Source organism: Aptenodytes forsteri, unplaced genomic scaffold (assembly GCF_000699145.1).
Source record: "Aptenodytes forsteri isolate BGI_AS27 unplaced genomic scaffold, ASM69914v1 Scaffold125, whole genome shotgun sequence".
NCBI classification, from domain to species: domain Eukaryota; kingdom Metazoa; phylum Chordata; class Aves; order Sphenisciformes; family Spheniscidae; genus Aptenodytes; species Aptenodytes forsteri.
This window is the reverse complement of record NW_008794447.1, coordinates 3457673-3476583: the sequence shown is the minus strand read 5'-3', so window position 1 is coordinate 3476583 and position 18911 is coordinate 3457673. Positions and strand designations below refer to the sequence as shown.

Sequence of the window (18911 nt, the reverse complement as noted above, 5' to 3'; positions counted from 1 at the left end):
GGAAGCAACTGTGCTGCTGTACTTGTGAAGTGGTGCCGTTACCACATCTGTATAGTTCTTTCCTCGTCTCAGGGGTCTGAACCAGGTTTATATAAAGATCAGTGAAACAAGCTCAGTGGCTCGGCTGTAGTCTTCTGCCACATGCCAGTTACACCGGTCAAAAAGCAGCAGGGAGCTGTAATGCCATACGGTGGTATTCAGCTTAACATAGGCTTTTAGGGGAGGGAAGCAGCAGAGGTGAGACCCATATCATAAGCTTCCTTGTGGGATCTGATTTTTCTCCTTCACACTAGTCCTGAGTGTTGACTTACCTTCAACATTGCTGTTAACTGGCACAGATGAGGCAATTACCACCCCTGGGCAAGCGCCTCTTGCTAGAGCTTGCTGCTGCCGTGCCACGGAGAGATGAAAAGGTGATGCCTGTGCTGTGGGGCTCTGCGCTCTGCAGCCTGGTGTGCTCCTGCAGACCACAGCTAATTAACGTGACTGTGCTGGGCTTTAATCGAGAGAGTGCTGGCGCAGTGTGCACTCCCGCCTGCATCTGCCACCACATGCAGGACCCCATCCCCGGGTATCTGCGGAGCTCATGGGGGCAAGAGCTGCTGCGGTTGGGCAAGGGGAGAAGAGTGGAAGCCCAGTGATGGGGACACTCAGGGGGGAGGCCCAAAGCATGCTCACAGCCTTCCTGATGTGCCCCCCCACCCTGCCTTGCCACAGGTGGGTTCCCCATTGCAGCCTGCTGCACAGGGAGAGGAACTTCTCAGTGCAAACCATTGGCCTTGCTATTCCCTGACTACCAGAAACCTGGTGTGGGGAAAGAGTCAGGGTAAGGACAGCTCCTGTGGAGCTGCATAGGACCCGGCTGAGCAGTGGTCCATGTGGCAGAGGCTGTGGTCTCAAAGCAGTTGGTCTCTGTGTGGTACCACAGAAACCAAGAGGAGAAGGAATTTCAGCCTGTGTGAAGCTTGGCACGTGCTGGCTTTGTGCAGGGGAAACAGGCAGCAAAGTCTCGGGCACGTATGCCAACAGGGACCCACTGGTGACTCTTAGCCATGTGTTAATCATTTTTCCACATAAAAAAAGCTCTTCTGCTCCAGTACAAATCAAGGAGTTGATGATCTGCTTAAGGACTCACAGACTTGCCTTTCTGCTTTGTTATAAAGGTCACATCTCTGCAGAGGACCAGCATGTAACTTAGTGTCCTACACATGTTTGGCTGGGACTGCAGCAACATGTGCATTGACCGTGTCCTTCTGCATTGCACGCCGAAGAGGCCACGCAGGCCTGAAGGGCAAGAGGAGGGCGCAGCCTTCTCAGAACCACTCCCTCTAAAATAGGGATGAGATATAGATTTGCTTGCCTGTCTTACACATGGGATGAAAGGGGAACTAGCCCTCTGGGATGGGAGAAATAAATGGAATCTGGATTGTGGGAAGAAAGAAGGTTGAAGACCTCTAGGTTAGGGAAGGGGTGGGAGCTGAGTGTCTGGGATTTTCATACCAGTAAAAATACTTTAAAAATTGATAAAATCTTTCAGTATTTTGTCTTCTATTGTTCTAGTATCAAGGATGCAAGTGTGTCCTGAAGGCGTTCGCTAGAGCTGTGACCTCTTTGCTTCCTCCCCTCCCCACTATTGTTTTTTGCCTTAGCCGAAGAGGGATGCTTTTTTTAGCCTGGTACTTAAGCGGAGGACTTAACATTTGGTGTGTGGTAGGAGAGGACTGTAGGTTGTTACAGTGCTTTGCTATGCTTCTTTAAAGCTTATATTAATACATTTTTTTAATAACATAGCTAATTTGATTGCCTTCCTGGAGACTTGTCTTGCTATCGTTTTTGTTAGTTATTTATCTTTTATATTAGCTCCTAGCACACAGGTTTGTGGGGGTTTTTTGTGATTTGATTGAGTTAACATCATGCAAAGTGTCTTCTATTTTTTAGGCTGGATATATTTTTTTCGTCATTTAAAACTGATTCTCAATATGTTTTGTAGCCAAGAACAGAGGGCTAATCAAATGAAACCATGTTAATGAATTTTCTCAAAAACTTTTAGTGTCAACAACACATGTTTCAATACAAATAGTCAATCAATTGTATTGCAGGTATTTTTCAAGAAGCTTCTAGAAACTTCAAACAAAAAGATTTTCAGAGTAAATAGTACATTTTAGTGATTCCATTTTTTTGGTCCAATTTAAGACTCCTCACAGTGTTAGGCACTGTTTAAGTCTCATCACTGTTAGGCACCAAAAAGCTGAATTAATCAACTTGCTCTGTAAAATTCCTGTAGCTTGGAAAGCACAGACAATAGTCTACATTTCTGCAGCCATGGGCCTGTGCCCTCCTATTCAGGGGTAGGTTTGGTGGTGTTTTTTTTTTTGTTTTAGACTCTCTTCTCAAATTGATCAAGGCATAGGAATGAAATCAAACTTCACAATCGGAGTTTTTAAAACTTACTGTCCCTAGTAGGCTTGGTGAGTTGTATCTGTCACAAGGCTCATCAGCACTTTTTTTTTGTCTCTGCAACTGATTAATTTTTTTTTTTTTTTTCTTGTTTTGCTTTAAGCTTCAGGAGACAGTCAAAAGGAAGTTGGAAGGCGCACGTTCACCTCTCAATGGAGAACAGCAGAATGGAGTTTGCGATGGGAGCTTTTCTCCAACCAGCAAGCGGATACGGAAGGATGTACCAGGCATTGAGGCGATCAACAGCTTGCCCAATAATTTGCCTTTGCCCGCTGTTTCTCCTCTTCACCAGCTTGACATGAAAGCTCCCCTGCCCCTGCAGAACAGTGGAACTCACGGTAGTGGTCTAGAAGACTTGGGTAAAAACGGTGGGCTTTCCGAGATAAAGCTCCCTGTTAATGGTTGCAACGAGCTAGACGATAGTTTTAACATCCTGCAGAACAAGGAGCTAAAGCAAGAGCCTTTGGATGACCCCAGCTGCATAGACACTTCTGAAACATCTCTTTCAAATCAGAACAAGCTCTTCTCAGACATTAACCTGAATGATCAAGAGTGGCAGGAGCTAATAGACGAACTAGCAAACACCGTTCCAGAAGATGATATACAAGACTTGTTCAACGAAGACTTTGAAGAGAAGAAGGAGCCGGAATTTCCCAGGCCTGCCACAGAGACTCAAGAGAGTTCAAGCGTGAAAAGCGATCCATCTCATTCTCCATTTGCTCATGTCCCATTAGGGTCTCCCCAGGTGAGGCCTTCTTCTTCCGGTCCTCCATTTTCAAACGTCTCCACAGCCTCTAGCATAGCTTCTGTGTCCAGCGCCCCACCAGCTCCAATCCCTGCTGGCTCACCAGCAAACTGTGTTGTTCAGTCACCTCAAACTCCCAGCCAGGCCCACACTCCAGGCCAGACGCAGACACGGTCTGGAAATGGCTATCTTATGAAGCCAGCAGCAGCAACTGTGGCAGGATCAGGGCCTGGGCCTGTGAATATGCCAAGTGCTGACTTGTCTCCAGCTGAACAGCTCAAGCAAATGGCAGCCCAGCAGCAGCAAAGAGCTAAGCTCATGCAGCAGAAGCAGCAGCAGCAGCATCCAAATCAACCCTCAAGCTGGTCACCTGTGGGCCCTCCATCTAGTCCGTACGGAGGACCCTTCAGTGCAGACAAACCAAATAGTCCAATGATGTATCCCCAAGCCTTTAACAACCAAAACCCAATAGTGCCTCCTATGGCAAACAATCCACAGAAGACCACAATTAATAACTACCTCCCCCAAAATCACATGAATATGATCAGTCAGCAGCCAAATAACCTGGGCACAAACTCCTTAAGCAAACAGCCCAATATGCTTTCTTATGGCAACACCAAACCTCTGACCCACTTCAATGCTGAGCTGAGTCAGAGGATGACCCCACCAATGGCAAATCCCAGCAAGAACCCCATGATGCCCTACATCCAGCAGCAGCAGTCCCAGCAGCCGCAGATACCAGCTCAGATGGCACACCTGAGCGAGGAACAGAAACGCATGCTCATCATGAAGCAGAAAGGAATGATGAATCAGCCCATGGCATATGCAACACTTCCTTCCCTTGGTCAGGTAAGCGCAAGTGCACGATATGCGGGCAACCGAAAAGAGGCTGATACAAAGGCTTAGTAACTCTTTGTATGGTCTCCTCCTCCCTCCTCCTCTTTCTCCTGGAAAGTATGGAATGTCATTGCAGACGCTTCTTGGACTTTTCATGTGGTATTGGAACTTGATAATTTTAAGAAATGACTGAAATGATGATGTGTTATGCTTTAGAAATGTTGTTAAATGACTGTTTTTCTGAACTAGCGTTCTTTCCCTGTGCTTCTACTGATGAGTGCTTAGGGGCCACTCTGCAAAGTTTTGGGTCAGAAGTCACTCCTCCTTGGAGGGTTTGTTTCCTTTTTTTCATAATGCAAGACTTGATGGTTTTGGTTCCCAAACCACTGTATGGCTTATTTTCCACAGTGTAGTTAGCATTGTAACAAAAAGACGGAGTGGTTGTCCCCTTCTTCTTGGGGCAGAGATCCATCCAGCTTTTAAACAGCATATGTGGCATTTTGGTGTAGGGAACAAAGGACGGACATTTTGGGTGCTGAGCACCTTTGGTTTCCACTGGAAGAAGTAAGCACCACTAAATGTTTTTAGTGGTGCTTGAACTGTGTGTGAAATTAGATGGTTTATTCTGGGACTTCTAAGCAGTCTTTAGCAACCTCAAGTATTTTATTGTTGTGAATCTGTAGTCTTTTAGCAAGAGGCTAAAGCCATGTTGGCTTGAGTGACTTGGCATCATTGTCTCACATGTATTCCATGCTAACCTCTGGAGCGGCAGCTGCCAGGCTTGGGGAATGCTTTGGAATGAATTAATAACTAGTTTGAATAATGGTTATAGTAATGCCCTGTCGCCTTCTAGGTCAGCTGGGTATTCTTAGTTGCGCAGCCCCTGTACTGGTGTCATTGAAAGGCTCAAGAATAAATTTTCTGAATGTTGTTTTAAGGGTTTTTAAAAGAATTAAAGTTAATAATCAGTTCACAAAGTAGGTGATGCCTTCACAGAAGTTATGTGCCACCGAAACATGTCAGGAATTCTGATATAATAGTACACTAATAGAATTGTTGGTTGATAGTTTTAGCGTAACAGCTTTTTACCAAATTAGCTGTTTCCACACCACCTACAAGGAGTACTTCCTTCTGAGCATGGTTTAACTGTGACTCACACTGTAATGCATGTAAAATACAGCAAAATTTGTCATTTCTTCAGCTTGTGGAGTTTGGGGTTCTACCAATAGGAGGAGTAGGAGCTTTACCAGGTCAGAGCCTATCGCATATTATTTAAAATTAATTGCAAAACAAAAAGAAATGTTCATCTGTCTCCTGTTTTTGGTTCAGGATGTATGGTGACAGCTCAAAGGTTCGTATCTCTATTTTAATTCTGCTTGCCTGTTGCATTAGAAATAGCTGGTCTAAAGCATCTTCTTTTTGGGAAGACTTATCTGGAGAAATACTGCGATAATGACATAAAACTCAGACTGTAATCTGAGCTACAGATTTGTCAGGTTATAACTGAGAGGCAGAGGATGTTTGGTCAGGCTGTCTAATGCTTTATTGTTTCTTTGCTTTGTTTTTGTTAAATCTGTTGAACTCAAAGACCCATCAAACAGGTGAGAGGACGAAATGCCTATGTGAAAGAGTTAATGACATCTCCTCCATTTCATAAGTTGAGAAATTCATGTTAAAATCTCACTGCAGTTCTCCAGTGTGAACAGGAAGCCAAGATTTCATCTATCTAATCTCACTCAGTTCCTTTTTTTTTTTTTTTAATGTAGGAAAAACTAGATATTTGGATACAACTAGACATCCTTCTAAAAACAAGTCCAGATATTAAGTCATTTCTGTATCTTATAAAGAAGAAACTTAAGGCAAAGCCATACTTTGTTATATAATATGTGCAATTCACATTTAATGACCCAGTCGGGATGAGGGACCTCTTGCTTGTGTGTACATGTAGAAAGGTCCCTTCACTACTTGTGAAGCCCACTTGCCTACACCGAAGGCATTTTGTTTGGTGAGGAAGGTTGAAATAATATATTTCTAACTGCAGTGTATTTGTTCATTCCTTCACTTCCTGTTTACCTGAAAAGCATTTTTCTGTGAAAAATTGGAAAGCTTATTATTGTGAGATGTGCTTGGTGGAAATGGATTGTTTTTGCAAAGGTGGTAAGAACAATAGGCTGATATTGTTGAGTTAAATCCAGACTGATGCACATTATCTGATTCTACTACTTACTGCACGATGTGGATGGTCAGACTTGCCAGATCATATATGGAAAATAAGGAGATTGCACTCTTCAGTTTGAAACACATTTCTGAATATAAAGTGAATGTATCTTTCAGTCAGTTTATAGTTTCTATTTTCATTGTAGGTTTTTGCAAAGGTGGTAAGAACAATAGGTGTTGAGTGTTGAGTTAAATCCAGACTGATGCACATTATCTGATTCTACTACTTACTGTGGATGGTCAGACTTGCCAGATCATATATGGAAAATAAGGAGATTGCACTCTTCAGTTTGAAACACATTTCTGAATATAAAGTGAATGTATCTTTCAGTCAGTTTATAGTTTCTATTTTCATTGTAGTTTTGGTCTTTGATACAGAATTGTAAAAGAGTGTGTGTGTGTGTTAATCATGAGAATAACAAATGGCTTGGTCTTTGATACAGAATTGTAAAAGAGTGTGTGTGTGTGTTAATCATGAGAATTTAACAAATGGCATTTAAGGGGAAAAAAAATTCTAGCTATTGTATCTCATGATTAGCACTGACCATATATTTCTGTCAGGTGACTATTACAAGGTCATATTCGAGAACCAAAAGATGATTTAGGAAACGTCAGACATGTACAAAAATGCCTGGTCTTATTTTCTGTGTACTGCTGTAAAATTCAAGTATGGCTAGTTGCGTGCATGTGTGCATACATGCACTATGTACACTAATTAAACCTATGTCCATTTGGGCCTAAGATACTTCTGTTGTTAATAAGCAGTGTTTTTACATGCACTCATCGCTTCAGTCCTTGAGCGTACTTTAGAGAGACACACCATTTTTTCAGTCCAGCTGGGACCTTGCAAATGCTCTGTGGAGGTCAGTTGCCCATGACTGTCCTATTAACGTGTCAGTGCTGGTGCTCTGGGCTTGTGTCCTGGGCTTGCTGAGCATCACTGCATACTCTTGTAAAGGGAGGTGAGCAGCGAGAGAGGAAGCCGTGCAGCTCAATATCCATGTGAGTGGTTGGACAGGCAGAGTGCTAAATTAGCAGCTTAACTAGCAAAACTAGTATCCAACAAAAGCAGGATTTCTCCAAAGGCTTTCTACACCGTCAGTGTTGAAACTCCTCCTGTCAGACGTGTTAGTCCTTTGCTTTGCTGTGCAGATCCAGGGCTGGTACTGGTACTGTGGTTATAACCTCCGTCACACTAATGCTGAATGACCCATACACCCTGAACCACGATGTCCTCTATTTTATACTATAGCTTGTTCTCTTTAAAGGAGCACTGGATGGGGTATTTGTCTGTTTTTCCACAAAGCAGATACTGGCTTGGATTTTTGAGTCGGGGATTTTTCTGGGGTTAGCCTGAAGGTAATTCAAACCGCTTTTTGTGGAATTGACTGTTAAAACCATGGTCAGATCCTGACCCACCTACCTTCAGCAAGGCTCTGTCCTGCTACTAGTCTTCCCTCGTGCCTAACTGTTCTCCACTTGGTCAGGCTTGTACTTAGAAATCCCTGCTCTTTGCCTTGCCCCATGTACCCTGATCTGCCCTAAAACTAGTTGTTAGTTTGTGAGTACATGGCAGGTATTGCCCTTTAGCCTCTTGCTTTTTCTGGGTCATTCTTTCATTCTTGCTTATCTGCAGCTATAGGCTAAAACAGCAAGTACAGGTTTTCACTGGGGCTGGTAACTTGTTAGGTATTTGAGGGCTAGAAGTCCTCTGCTATTCTGGTTCCCGTGTGATAATAAAAGAAATTGGTTTCGCACCAAGATGCAACAGGGGCTTTGTTTAGGCTTTTTATGTGATTTAAGAAATAAAAGCAAGCAAGCCTAAACCAACCTCCTCTCTCAAAAATTATAGCTCTATGTAACCTAAAATGTTCCATTTAGTTTTTGAGGTATGTAAGGTTTTATGGGAGGCACTTCCCCCCCCCCTTAAACCAAAAAGTAATTTCAAATTGGGGAAAAGTGAAAACATTTTCTTTGGAAAATTTCAGAATCATTAATTGTGCCTTTTCTTGGTTCCAGCTGTTCAATATGTATGCGTAATAGTAAGAGAAAAAAGCAGCCCAACAGAATAGATGTTGAATGGCTGAGACAGAATTTGATGTTTGGAGCCAAGTGAGGGAGGGAGAGTAATGAGAGGTCGAAACAAAACTGAATTCTCTGTGGGTGTAAGAAAAATAAAACTAGACTGCAGCTCTTTGCCTGCATGGGACTGTGAGGATGCTGCAATTATAGTTCCTATTGAAACCACTAGTTATGTTGTTTGAAATTGGAGGGGTGTGAATGAAGAGGAGAAATGACACAATATTGGAAGAATATCTTCAAATTCTCTTTTCTGTCTTTTGTTTTAATCTTATAAATTCAAGATGTGTCATCTGCTCAGGCTGGTTTTGCATGTAAATGGTAAAGGGAGATCTGTGTCCGGAGAACATTTCCAAAATGAAATTGTCTTTGTCCTTTCTAAGTGAAAAGGTGTGTTTCTCACTGGAATTGTAAAAGAGATTTTATGCTTTTTCGAAGGTTATCTTTGGGATAGTGAGAAAAAGACATGGTTGATATTCTGGGATTTGGCCTTTTTTAAAAGCCTACCTGAAAGTAAAGAAGAAAGTCTACAGATTTGTATTCACTGCATGAAAGTGTGGCAGAAACACAACTGTCTTACTAGATTTTAGGGGGGACAAGCTGGAATGGAAATAATGACTGAGACTGTGAGGATCACTTGATGAACAGCCTATAGAGATGTAGTGAATGCCGGTCTATGCTATGTTTGACTCGTAGCCACTGTTTTTCACAAAAGGTTTGCCCTGGAGTTCAGATGCAGTGCCTGCCTTTTACAAATGCCGAAATTTGCTCCCCAGAAATCAGTCTCCCATAGACTCTTCAGGACAGATGGGTAATTGAAATGTGCTCGGATGGATTCTGACCATGTCACCAGGCAATTTGTAAACAGTAGCCTGGCCTTCTTACCGTTCCTGCTATCATCTGCCCATTGTGTTGGGAAGGAGATCATGTCAGCATAAATCACTAGAAACAAATGTTGGACAGCACTTGCCTTGCAAAATCGAAGTATAAGAGCACTGCTCCCATGCCCTAGCTGAACCAATCGTCTTATCGTAAGAAAACCATAGATGTCTTTGGTGAAACCTACTTTCCTGAAACCATGCTGACCGGTATTCCTGTTTTATCCTCTGAGTCATTGCTGATAGCGAACTGAAACCAATTGTTCCATTGTTTTGCTGGAGAGTGTCAGAATAACCCGTCTTTTCCTCTTTTTAAATATCACAGTTGTAGTGGTAAATCTTTGGTTCTCAGAAACTTCTCCACTTCTCCAAGATTTGTTAAAATACATTGTTGTGCGATTTGCTTCTTGTCTAGTTTCTTGACGACTCAGAGTGTGAGCTATTCTCAACTGTAAAGAAATTGTCCTACGTCACTTTTAGAAGCAGAAAATTTGCATTACTGACTGCACAAAGTGTATATTAAATGTTCCCTATTTTGAAGTCATCATGATAGCATACTTTTTCTTCCTACATGATCTAGATTGCTATGTAAAGAGCAGTTTGTCCTGTTATTTAGAGAGGCCTGTTAGTCTGATGATATAACACGTGCCAACCAACTCTCCTTTAGTTTTATTAGTTACGACTGCAGTCGCGAAGCACTGTGATTTTGAAACGTCTATAGCCAGTAGCAGCATATTTTTACCTAAAGTGCTACCCTTTCCCGGGTTTTTTTGACCGTTTTCTCCTTAAAGTGCAAGTTACCATCATCAATTTTAGTTTTCCAGTCTCACGACCCGTTCCACCTGCTTTCAGCAACACCAGCCATAATCCATTTCTTATTGTTCATGAGCCTCTCTAACTCTTCTTGTTTATTGTATATGCTCTTAATGTTAATATACAGATGGTGTAAAACTGTGTTCTTTCCACCCACTTTTATGGTTGGATCTGTCATAAGCTGGCGACACAGCACTGCTGAACGTACTGGGATGTTCATATCATGCTCTCCCCAATACTGTGCTCTTCCGCAGGCTAGTTTGCTGCCCTCTGAGCATCAGCATAACTAATTTAGCACAAAAAGGCCTATGCTTTCAGTGCTAGATGGTGACTGAAAGATCCATGAGCCTTTTCTTCGTATAACAGTGTTCTAGTGTTCTCTGGAAAATCAAAAGCCCTCCTTCCTGTCCTGCTTCCTCCACCCGGGCGGTCGCATCCGAGTATCAGTGTATTTGCTGCGGGAGAGCTGCAGGGGTAAAGCCAGTCATCCACCAACGCCTTTACTCTTTGTGGATCTGGAAGTGTTTATTGCAAAGTGGTACCTGTCACGTTTTGGTGTAGACAGTGGGTTCAGCTCGTGAGTTGGATTCTGTTATTCTCCATTTTTATTTTGAGAGAAGACTTAATCCAAAGACTAAGAGTTAAGGTTCCCATCCTTGGCAGCATGCTTTGTCTATTTGCCGTTTAGTGCCTCACAGCTGGCTGCCAGAGCTTACAGACTGCTTGTCTGAGCGTTTTGCATGACTTGGTCTGAGCCCTTTCTCTCCAGTCTGTGATCTTGCATGGCCCAACCAGGCTGCAGATTTGGTCACAGCTTGCACTTAGATAATATTTTGGAGTTTTAAAATTTGTCCTTGTGTCATTTCTTTAAGACCATGACTGTCCTTAACTTTACCTTTTTCTGGAGTTTAGACATTTAGAAAACTTCTTGCCACTGTATTTTCATTTTCCTTCCATAATTCCCAAGTTTGCCAGTTTGCTTTTCAACATCTCAGAAATATTAATTAGACCTTAATTTTAGAGGAATCTATATTCCTATGTTTAAATTCATGAACATATAAATATGAATGTCTCAAAAAAGTCAACTCATGCCCCATAACACTGCTGGTCGTAAATATTCAGAAATTCTAGAATTGCTTTAAAATCATGAGCTCATAAAAATAATATATATTGGGAATGGTGGTGGTAGTTGTCTTCCTGTTTTCTGAACTGCTAGGATTCTTGTTTTTTAGTTCTTCTTTATCTATCCGGGACAGAAGTTTACTTTTTAAAGTGAAGCTTTGATTCTCCCTTACCACTTTCACGCTAGAATATGAAAGTGAAAGGAAAACATGTCAAATTATAAATCTTACAACAGCATTGCAAGATAATGTAATACTGGGGATTTTCCTTACCCCCATTTCAGTGTCATCTGTTCTCATGCTACCCAGCTGGATGATTAAGGTTATGGTGCAAGCCCAAACCTCTTTCTTGGAAGTTTCTCTTCGGTTGTGTTTGTATTTCTAACGTGTCATGTAGTCCTTTTAGAAAAGACACCTCACAGAAACAAATGACATTGTTTCCAAGTTACTGTCTGTGCTGAGGACACAGGTGAAGTTAATTGTTCAGTGTGGACCGAAATTGCTTCATTTGCCACTAACAAGAAGTCTGCGTGTGCATTTTCTGCGTGGAGTGGATTTACTAGACCTTGCAGCTAACAGTAGTAATAAAATCATCAGCAGCTCCTGACCAGATTTAACAGTACAGATCCAGGTCTAGGGAGGCCTCTATTTCATTTCGGTTTTGGAGGCACAAGGAAGAGCTCTTCTTCCTTCTCCGCCCGACCTTCCAGGTCTCATGCTAACCCACATCGAGGTTGGTGGTTGGCTTTCCCTTGGCCGTAAAGGGAGTCAAGCAAGCCTTGCAACTAATTTTGGAAGAGAAGAGGCTTTGCTGGAAAGGCCAGGGAAGGCTTTGCAGCTGTCCACCCATTTCCTGCGCTGCGGGCAGTTCTGCAGCGGACACTTTCCAAGTCAGCTGACCGTAAGAAACAGCAGACATGCGTTGTACGGTGCGTGCCTCTGCTGTGAGCAAGGGGGGGTGCATTTCACAGTGGCCTTCTGCTGGCGCTTACTGTTGTCTTTTGGATCTGAAGGTACTCAGACCTACCATGTTTCCACAAAAGAACCATTTAAAGTGTCTTTTTTTCCCCCTATAATTTTAAATGGTCCGTTTATAAATAAATAAATGATTAGTCTTCATCAGGCATATAACAATGCACTTCAGATTAATGAGAGCTGGACCCTTACCACTTGCTGTACTGATCGTAAGAGACAAACTGGACTGCCTCCTTCCAGGCTGCATTTCCACCCTTAGCAGCACTTCTAAGCCCGAGTGTCATTTTGTGTATCTCTGCCAACGTTAGATTTAAAATTGCCTTTTGAGTATTCTGTTCTGCAGGGAACAAACTGTTAGCAAATCCCTTTGCTAGGAAAACCTCTTCCAGGTAGTCTGGGAGTTTATTCTCCAATTTAAGTGTAGTCTCAACTGTGTTTCCCAACCTTTGTAAAGAAAACTGGAGCCTGGATTAAAAATTAACTCTCTTTCCATCTCTTTTTCCATCTTCCTCCCATAGTAGGGGCTTATAGAAACTGAGATTTAATTCCAAGCAAATTTGTAAATTTTTTTATTAGCATTTGAAGAAAAGATTCATTTTACATATAGAAATATTCTTGCAACAAGAATTATTCTTGAATAAGCAGTACCCTTCCCCTGTGCTCCCTTTACTGCGGGAGGGATGGAACGACTCAGCTGCTTAACTCGGTTAAGTACCTTTCCTGCAGTTTCTGTTCCCACCACAGGCTTATGGTGATCACCCAGCCTGCACTGTCAGGGACCCCTTCTCCTTTCCTGCATTCTCACTCTGCTCTGATTTCTGTCTATTAAGGAGCTTGCAGCAAGCAAAACTGCTTATCAAATAATCAATTGATAAGGGTAAAGGTTATAGGGTATCCTGTAATTAAAAAGCCTATTTTGAACTATTAACAGATTGTGGTTATTTTAAAAGCAAGCGCCATCCTGTTCTCTCTTTTCCCCTCAGTCTTCCTTTTTTTTTTTCCTGTGACATGTAGGTGGCTTCTTCCCTGCCCATAGCTTTACACTCAGGTAAACAAAAGAAGAGACATCATCACGGGGAGGGGGGGGGAGTGTAAATCATCAAAAGTCAGCATGGGGTCTGCCTTCCCCCCCCCCCCCCCTCCCCCCCCCCCCCCCCCCCGGGGAGGGCTGTTTGCTGGGGGGGCGGGAGCGTGGGCAGCACCCCATGCTGTATGCATCCTCCTTTGCTGTCTCCTGCACCAGCTTCTCTTTCCTGTTTGCAGGCTAACTGGGAAAGGCACTGGCTTTTGGGGGGCCAGGCCAGAAGGGCTGCCACGTTTCCAAGGCTGAGCTTTGGTGCACGTAGAGAGCCAGCCTGGGGAGCAGGGCAAACTGCTGGGTTCCTCTCCCACCGTACCCATCACCAGAGTTATCAGTGTAATGGGGAAATCAGTTCCTTGGCGAGTGTGAGGGGAGGTGGGGGAATAAGTGGCAGTCCTTTTCAACTGCTCCTGAAGGCAGTCACGTCCGTCTGATCAAGCTGACAAAAAAAAAACGTTGCAAGGAAAGAAAATCTTAGTATTTCTGCCATGGTGGTGCTCAGTCTGGACCTTTGTGTGAGGTGTGGGAGCCACATGTCAGAAGAGGTAGTGCCCACCTCGGAAATCTTGCAGTTTATTAAAGATTACACATGGTGACAGCTTCATTTTGGGTAGCACTGTGAAGAGCTCAAAAGATCAGAAATGCCACAATTGAAGTTGTCCACAACTATCTGTGCTACTCTGCAAGGTGCAAGAAATGGCAGAAAAGGAAGAAGGACACAGGGAGAGAAGCTAAAGCGTACAAATATCTTGTGGGAGGCTGAGCACTGCCAGAAAGAGAAAATCCCCTGCTCTGTCGTAATCCCTGTGTGCCTTAAACGTCTTCCCCCACTCAGTAGCATTTCAGTGACACTGAAAGGGTCTGCTTGTTTATCCCAAGAGCATGAATACAGCTCAGCTCTTTTGCTTGAGGAGAACATCAGTAAGTACCCATTCTTGTTCCAACTAGGAACTTAGGGCCAAATAAGACACTCATTTTCAGAGGAAAAGTAATAGTCCCATCCTTAGTGGCTCATTTTCACTCACCTTTGTTTACTGTAGTTCATGGCTTTTAGCTTAGGAGTGTCCTGAACTTGTGAGCAGCCAACATCACTGTGTTTTGTGGAGCTACATGTGGAGCCCAACAGCTCTTTTTAAGTTTTCGTGTTCATACTCCTTTGCGGCTAACATACCTTTTTGGATGTATATTACCAGGAGCTTTTTCGTCCCTTCTCTAAAGCAGTGTGACTTACAGCCTGCTTCTGAGCCATCAGTGGAGGGCTTGGCCATCTGATCCCCGAGCAGTGCAGCACTGCAATGCCAGAACTGGTGTCAGCGTGTGTTCAAAGCCTTGAGCTCAACTTCTGCTCTCCATGTCTCTGCCTAATCTGTGTCTGTGTGAAGGAGTGCTCTTTGATGAGCAGTCTAGGCTACTCAGCTGGCTATAATGTTCCAGTTCAACAGTGAAGTGTGCCTTGCACTTCTGAATTCCTATTTTGTCTTTTATGTTATCTACATGGATCCTTATTCTGGTGCTTTCCACAACATTTTTTGGATATTCAAGCCCGGTGCTTGCCCGGTGCTACCTAGAAGTGTTATGCTGTTGGCATGTGTGTTCCCTCCAGAAAGATTTCCTCATGTCTGCGATGTGCATGTGTCCATAGTAGGAACGCTTAATACCTCTTGAAAGACTGTCCCAGTAAGTGGTTAAGTGCAGATTTGGAGTCCTACATTCGGGAGGTTCTGCCAAATCCCAGCTGATGCATCTAATTTGCTAAAGAATGTGGCTTCTGCTCTCTCAGCAAAGATTTCATTCCTCACGGGCAGTGGGAAACTTGCCCTTTTTATGTTATTGTTCAGCAGCTTAGTATTAAGTCTGAGACAGCCAACTTTGTTACTAAGAAGAGAAACCAGTCTGTTGGTCCCTACGTTCTTCATTCTCATGTAGTGTGCACATACGTGTATTCTTGAGTCCTCCTGCCCTTATTTAGCCCATTTTCATGTGTATGAGGAGTGATATGCATGCATTAGCCCACAAGTGTATCTTACACGTGGTGAGGAAACCACCCATTCTGTGTCAACACATCTTCCAAACAGGTGGGTTCCTCGTTTACACCCGGTGGGAGCTTGTTAGCAGTTCTTGCTCTACGGTAAGAGTGGGAGCTGTCTAGAGAGGGTCAAGTATCTCATATGAAAGCAAGCCCAAGTCCAGCAGCACTGTCACAAAATAATGTTTTAATGTTTCCTCTGTCTCTTTTGCACTTGTTTCACACTTGTGCAATATTAAAGTCTCTTTCTCACTCCAGAAGCTCAGTCTTTGGCTGCTCATGCTAGCATCCTTCTGTAAAATCTGTTCAGCCAGGTTTCTTGCTGCTAGTTAAAATCTCCATTTTGAAAAACAGAGGTACACCTGTAAGCTGTCTTTTGTTTCCTTATGCTATTTGGAGAAACTGAGGGAAAGACAATGTCTTTACAAAACAGAAAGAAAAATAGTTTGAAAGGGTCAGCCTAGAAAGAGTTGCCCTGAGGACGTGACTCCATCATCTGACATGATGTTCCTTACAGGCTTGAGAGTTAACATCCTCAAAAGAATCTGCATTTTAAGTTATTTTTTGTACATAGTATTGCCTAGAGAAAGCAAAATTCCTGAGATTGCCGAACATGCACTTTCCAGGGAATTATTTTTCCAGTGTGTACTTCTTTCCCTCTGAGTCCAGCAGGTTTTTTTGTTTTGTTTTGTTTTTTTTAAATCTGTCCTATATTATTTGTCTGTTCCTTTTCTCTCCCCTGCTACTCCATGAGCCATTTTTCTTTCTCTCCCTCTAAGCTCCCTGCTCAAGTTTACCCTCTGTTTTCCCTCATCCAGTTTTAATTTCTCTGCCTCCCCTTCTTTTCCATTTAATAGCACAGGACTGGTTTTTGATATTGTCACAGCGTGCAGGAAATCTCTATAGACACCACAGCTTTCTGTGGTCTGTATACCTCCGGCAGGTGGAAATAGTGTGAAATACTTGTTGTCATATTAAATGTTTTTTAACCAGTCATGGGACAGCTGAAGGACTGGGAGATCTTAGCTGTAATCTCACTAATGTGGTGGCACCATCCATGTGAGAAATTTGGCTGCTCCACCTTCAGTTTGCCCACTAATCCATCTCAGCCAGGACTTTAATGTTCTGGACTATGGAGCAGCTTCACTGGATCAAGATTGTTTGTAGTGTACCCTTATCACAGATGGCTAAAATAAAACTAGAAAAGTAGGAGTTTTCTATTGTTAAATTGCTAGTGACATGTAGTTTCCTACACCTTGAGGATTTGTCTCTGGTAGTAGAAGGCAGTAAATTAGTCTTACAAGCCCTTGCATTCTTACAGATGGAAAAGCAATTTTAAGTGATTTTCTTGGGTGACTTTTAAGCTGTATTAATGATACCCTCTCTTGCCCTTCATGTCATGTGAAACTGGTCTCATCATATGAAGACAGCTTCACTGTTCCCACAGAAAGATGCATAGAACAAAAATATTTAAAGCCTTTTAAGACATTTCTGGAATAGTTACTACGTACGTCACAAGCTACACAATGCACACAGATGCATAGTAAAATTTAATGTATGTGGTCGCTCTGAGGCAGTATTTACCTCATTCATCTTAACCGCGTGGGGGTTGCTAGTGCAGGATCAAGAAGAAACATTTCTGTGTTTCTGGGAGGTACCAGTGGCTTCACCAAGCGCCTGCTCATGTCCACCAACCTTACTTTATGCAGTAAAAGAGAGCACGGTGGGGAAAATGTATGGGACTACCAAAAGAGCTTGTGTGTCTGAAGCAGATGAAGCTCTGAGTTTCAGTTGGAGATACCAGAGATTTCGCACCATGACACGAGAAAAGTCACCGGCTGTGCTGCTGCAGAAGTTTCCGTTTGCACTTGCCCAGTTCCTGCACCTGGCGGGGATTACATCCTCAGTCCTTCCCAGGCTGCAGATAAGAGCAAAAACCGCTACCAAAAAAAATAATCCTTGACTCCGGTTACATAAAGGGTGGGCTGTTTTCTGAGAGCCCTGCTGAAAGGGACACAGGTGTCACCTGCAGACATGCTCACAGCTTGAGGGAGGCTGTTTTGGCTAGGGATGGCCAGCACGCCAGGTGCACTGCCAGAGTATGATTTTTAATGCTAATGAAGCAGTGGAAAAGGCTCCAGTTAGTCACAATACAGTGGTGGCAATGACTGGGGATTGGGGAGGGTTAAAAACTGCCATCCAGCACAAGGGTACCAGTGCAGCCCTTCAGGAGAAGGGAGCTTGTGGAAAGAGCGGGGCCCCTAAGCTCTACTACCTTAGAGTAAAAGCTGCACTGCTCGCACCCCTGACTCTCTCTTCTGTGCCTGTCACTGTGTGCATGTGGCCATGCACACGTTGCTCTCAGCGGGATGTTTCCCACTGCAGCTGGGCGGGGGAAGCCAAATAAAGACCAGCAGAACCCAAACCTCTTACGGCTTATTATCCACTCACCTGTCCCGAGCATCCTGCTTACCCTCTCTGCCTCCCAGCCACCCCGCAAAGCCTCGTGTCAGAGCAGGCTCGTGTGCTTTGGCAGAGTGGAAATGTCAGGGCTGTAACCTCAGCAGAGCTCCCAGCATTGTGACTGCTATAGCGAACAGCAGCTGTGGGGTGGCCAGCGCAGACTGCGTGCTCCCTGGGTGCACTCCGGCATTGCTGCTTTCACCAAAGGCAGCGTAGGTGTCTGCTTTCTTCTGCTTCTGCTCAGGTCCTCTGCTCTAGGTACAGTGCACTGTGCAAAAAACCCCAAAACATTAATGTAGGTAAATGAGCTGTTTTACTCATGCTCCTGAGAAGCACGTTCCTCTGGAAAAAGCATGGACTTCTGGAAAATCCTCATGAGTAAGTCTGAAATCCATGTACTGCTGAGGACACTGAATGGCAGGGCACTGTTTTGTTTTTAAGGTGGTCTTTTGTCACCTCTCAGATTTTTCAAAGAAAAAAAATGTGGGTTATTGTGATTGATTTTCAATTAATTGAGAATCACGTGGTCTCTCTCTCCCTTCCATTTTCCTTACCTATTCCACCACTTTTATTTTCCTATTAATAGACTGTGCTTTGCCTTTTCAACTTAGTGAGTGCTTTCTCACCTACACAGCCCTAGTCAATGGGAGCACTTATGTAAGGATTGCACAGTCTGCCCCCTGTGCGTCTTAATGAAATTGGAGAAATGGGGGTTTTTTTTCTAGTTCTTTAGGATTAGATTCTTCTTTCTCAAAGGCTTTTTCTGGCCTCACAGAATTAGATCATCACTATGCAAAAAACAACCCACTGTGATCACAGCTTAATTGCACGGTGCCTGCACTTTCTTGAATGTTGTTCCCATCTCTTCAAGATTAAGTAAGATCCAGTGGGTTGGACCTTTGATCTGCATAATAAAGGACAAGGAGGCAGTTTGTAAATCCTTCCTTTCCATCTTTATTCTTTGCAGTTTGGGACCTGAAGGCTTGAAATAATTTTTGCTTGCTAAGAGGAAACTTTATGTAATATATGTGGAGATGCCATTATGCTAATTAGTGTTGTTAGGAGAAATCAATGTATGTATGTCATCCAACAGCAAGCAATGATCTTCTCACAATCAGCAATTTATCATGCGTTGCCAATGCAGTAGGGCTAGGACTATTTTATTCAGATAAATTTCTCATTCATTTAGTCAGTAAATCATGGTGCACTTCATAATAGT

The 18911-nt window shown here is 43.3% G+C and overlaps 1 protein-coding gene across 1 annotated transcript in view; it reads left to right on the top strand.

Annotated features, from left to right (window-relative positions):
* The first annotated feature begins 338 nt into the window (after positions 1–338).
* Positions 339–18911, top strand: part of MAML3 (mastermind like transcriptional coactivator 3) — a 101631-nt gene continuing 83058 nt past the window's right edge. Inside the window, exons 1-2 of the mRNA XM_009290334.1 lie at positions 339–413; positions 2561–4051. Coding sequence (XP_009288609.1) covers positions 339–413; positions 2561–4051 — 1566 coding nt within the window. The remainder of the gene's footprint in view (positions 414–2560; positions 4052–18911) is intronic.